Consider the following 3323-nt stretch of genomic DNA (forward strand, 5'->3'; position numbering starts at 1 on the left):
TTCTTATAAAGTTTTCCAAACTTATACAATGAGGTACTTATTAAAAGTCAAAAAGTTGTAAAAGTGTCAAATGGGGTTACATCCTTATTATGAATACACATGAGCTTAAAATAGAATGGTGAATTGGAAAAATTGTGAAAAACTGTGAGTATTGGAGTGAAGAGAGAAGTGGGAAGAATGAACAATCAAATTTTCTAGTACATTTTTTTTACAGTAGACAGTAGAGTTAGGATAAAGACTACCGATTCATTCCGGAATAAGTGTGGTGTAAAATTTAAGGAATCCAAACAAACTTTAAGAAATTGTTAAAATTAAAAAGTTTATTTTCAAAGAATATTTTTTTAAAATTTTTGGACTTAATAAATTTTGAAAACATTATTGTGATATGATTTATGGACTCATATTTTGAAGATCTATAATATTGCGATCTTAGTTGCATTTGTTTTTTAAAGAGTTTGAATATGTTTGCAAAATCTGCAAAGGTGCAAAGGTCTATTTTAAAGATTCATATAACTTGGGAGGTTACTAATTAACTAACTCCATAATACCTTTTGTCTACATATTATCTGAATGATTAAGTTAAATGCTTTTGGTTTAGAAGTGATCATGTTCTTGTGTTATTGATAAGCAAATATCAGTAATCGTTGTAATTGCCATTTTGTTTTCCCAGTTGTTCTTGTGACCAGTTATATGGAATCCGTTGGGAACTGTTATCCTGTTTATTTCTAATTTCTTTCTGAAATATAGTTTTTGAGTTAAGTTATATGTATTAGTGAATTGAAGAAGTTTGGATTTTAACATACTCTTGAGTTAATAATAAACTACTGTCATAAGCTTTGAACTTTATAGTTTCACATGATCATTTTCCTTTTATTAGTAAATAATGTTAATAAAATATCCACTAATTTAGGTCAGGATGACTTGATTATTTTGCGAATAGGTGTCATGAGGATTGAATTAGTCTCCACTACTTTCACTCTGATGAACTGGAATAGTTCTAATACAAACTCCGTCCACCATTTAGTTTAGTCATAAATAGTTTGTACCAAGTCAAGTAAAATATTCTCTTTCATTATGGATCATGAGATAACAACATGATTGGTGAAGAAAAGAACTTTTTTTAGATTTTTATACGATAACAGTTTCCTAACTTGGATCCTATGATATGCTTTCGGATTTTTTATCCTATATTTTGCAACTTTAAACTCCGATATTTCAACAGTCAAGCTATATTGACATATAATTTAGTCGAAAGTTTTTTAGAATAGGTGGTTATACAAAAATCTGTCATGAAGTTGCGGTGTATAGGAAATTGTATTGGTGTTCTGTTTTATCTTTATCTTATCCAAAGCTGTTCATTCGTTGCGTTAAACAGATATTTAAAAATTATCCAGGTTCTAACAAGGTTCGAAGAAATGCAATATCAGCTTGAACTCCTTTGGTGTAGAATGGCTCTAAACGTTTGTTGGTTGGATCTGTGCCAAATACAACATCTAATGGAAAATTCTGTTCCAATTCTGTAAGCATAAAAACTTTTCTAGCATTTTGTCGGAACTCTTCGATTGCATTTTGAATTTCTTTATGAGCTGTTTGCAAAGTTTCCATTTCATAAAAAGTTTCATCTTGCAGTCGGTTCTTGCAGTCATCATGTGATAGAGAGAAATACTTCTCCTCGATATCCTGTATGTCAGCAATTAGTTTTATATAAATGTAAGTGGCATAGTTTTGTCTATCAATAGGTTGAGCTTCACTGGCAAGTACAGATTTGGATAAATCACGTTTTGACAAACGATAGGCGTAAGACACCAAAACTATTTGAATAATGAAAAACGTTATAATTACTGCAAATATATGGTAGTTCCCATCTATTAGACTTTGAATGAATGCTTCCCACCAATAAATCAGATCACGGTCATATTTTACAAAATTATATTCGAAAAATGCTAATACTAATAAATTTAAAATGCTTTCACATAGTATTATGCTCTGATAAAATCTGAAATTTTTGTCTAGGAAGAGCGCAAGAGATTGCGCTGATTCCATAATTTTGATATTGACCTGAATGTATTATAAGTATATTTTTGTTATTTTTTTTATAGAAGTGTACATTATTGCATTTCAGTTTTGTATTAATATAGTTTGCTATGATCGAAAAATTTTTTTTTGTATTATGAACAGCATAACTATGATTAGGTAATTTATCAGGTAATATAGGTCCTTGAATTATATAATAAATATGATATTAACAATCATCTAATTTCAATGAATATCACAATGTATAATAATTTACTGTGAAATGTAGTTAGATATTAATAAAATATTTTACGGATATCCGAATTTTTGTCAGTAGAGATGGAGATTATCTTCAACAACAAGAGCTTAGTGTTCAGATTTGAGTCGATGGTTTAGAAGATACTAACTTGTTATGCATGTATAGATATTGCTGAACTTTTGATACGAAGAAGTCAATATAAGTCTATTGAATCGGATTTTTCCGCAAGAAATATATTCATTTTTTTTTTTCTAATGTTCATAGCATTGAAGCATATAAGGCTACATCGATAAGATTATTAATCTTTTTACTTGAAATCATACTATATTTCATTCCCACTAGTCAATTGTTAAAAAAAGATTTTATTAAAATTCTTAAATGAAATAAAAATATTAAATTTGGAGGTATCAATTTATGAGTTTCATTATTGGAAAAAACTTGTTATAGTTAAAGTTATACCAACTTTATCCTGATATAAAGCAAATTAATTAAAAATAATATTTACATAATACTATAAAATATTAAAACCTTAATGATTTAAGGATAAAATTTTATTGAAATTAATAGTAAAATCTCAAACAGAGCAAACATTAAATAAAATTCCATGCCCTTGGCCAGTTTTGTCTTTCAATTTACAAAAATATTTCTTCACTCCAGATACGAAACAATCGATTTTAAAATTTCTTGTGTTTACATTGGCATGTTGTCCTCCTTACTCTTGATCCTGAATGGTCGTTTCAACGTTGTGGATATTTTAATCTTCAATCTAAACAATTAAATTATTATTAGTTGGTATAGCCAAAGGCCATATGATGATGTGCTTTTATTGTGGATGAAGATATTAAAGTGCTTGAGTTTAGTTTATTTTTAGTCAAAATAATACGGAAAGAGTGGGCGTTGGAAAATTTCGTTTCCGTCATTAATCGGAAACGAGCACCATTTGTCGAAATTTAAAGCATCTAATTCGATAAATATTTAGAGAATTATTTTTATACATCCTAGAAGAAGAGAAACTGTGATTACAGTAGTTTGCAACTAAAACCTTCCAAAG

The 3323-nt window shown here is 28.4% G+C and overlaps 1 protein-coding gene across 1 annotated transcript; it reads right to left on the bottom strand.

Annotated features, from left to right (window-relative positions):
* Nucleotides 1–358: 358 nt before the first annotated feature.
* LOC119685905 lies at nucleotides 359–2078 on the bottom strand. Its single transcript, XM_038100312.1, has 2 exons — nucleotides 804–2078; nucleotides 359–736 (listed from the first exon to the last, which is right to left on the bottom strand). Exon 1 carries the CDS (start codon nucleotides 2041–2043, stop codon nucleotides 1387–1389), a length of 657 nt encoding a protein of 218 aa, XP_037956240.1. The 5' UTR covers nucleotides 2044–2078; the 3' UTR covers nucleotides 359–736; nucleotides 804–1386.
* Between the last annotated feature and the right edge of the window lie 1245 nt (nucleotides 2079–3323).

Source organism: Teleopsis dalmanni, chromosome 2 (assembly GCF_002237135.1).
Source record: "Teleopsis dalmanni isolate 2A chromosome 2, ASM223713v2, whole genome shotgun sequence".
In the NCBI taxonomy this organism is placed as follows: Eukaryota; Metazoa; Arthropoda; class Insecta; order Diptera; family Diopsidae; genus Teleopsis; species Teleopsis dalmanni.

Bases quoted from the DNA above. Each gene is read 5' to 3' on its own strand.
- LOC119685905 (XM_038100312.1), bottom strand. From the start codon at position 2,043: ATGGAATCAGCGCAATCTCTTGCGCTCTTCCTAGACAAAAATTTCAGA.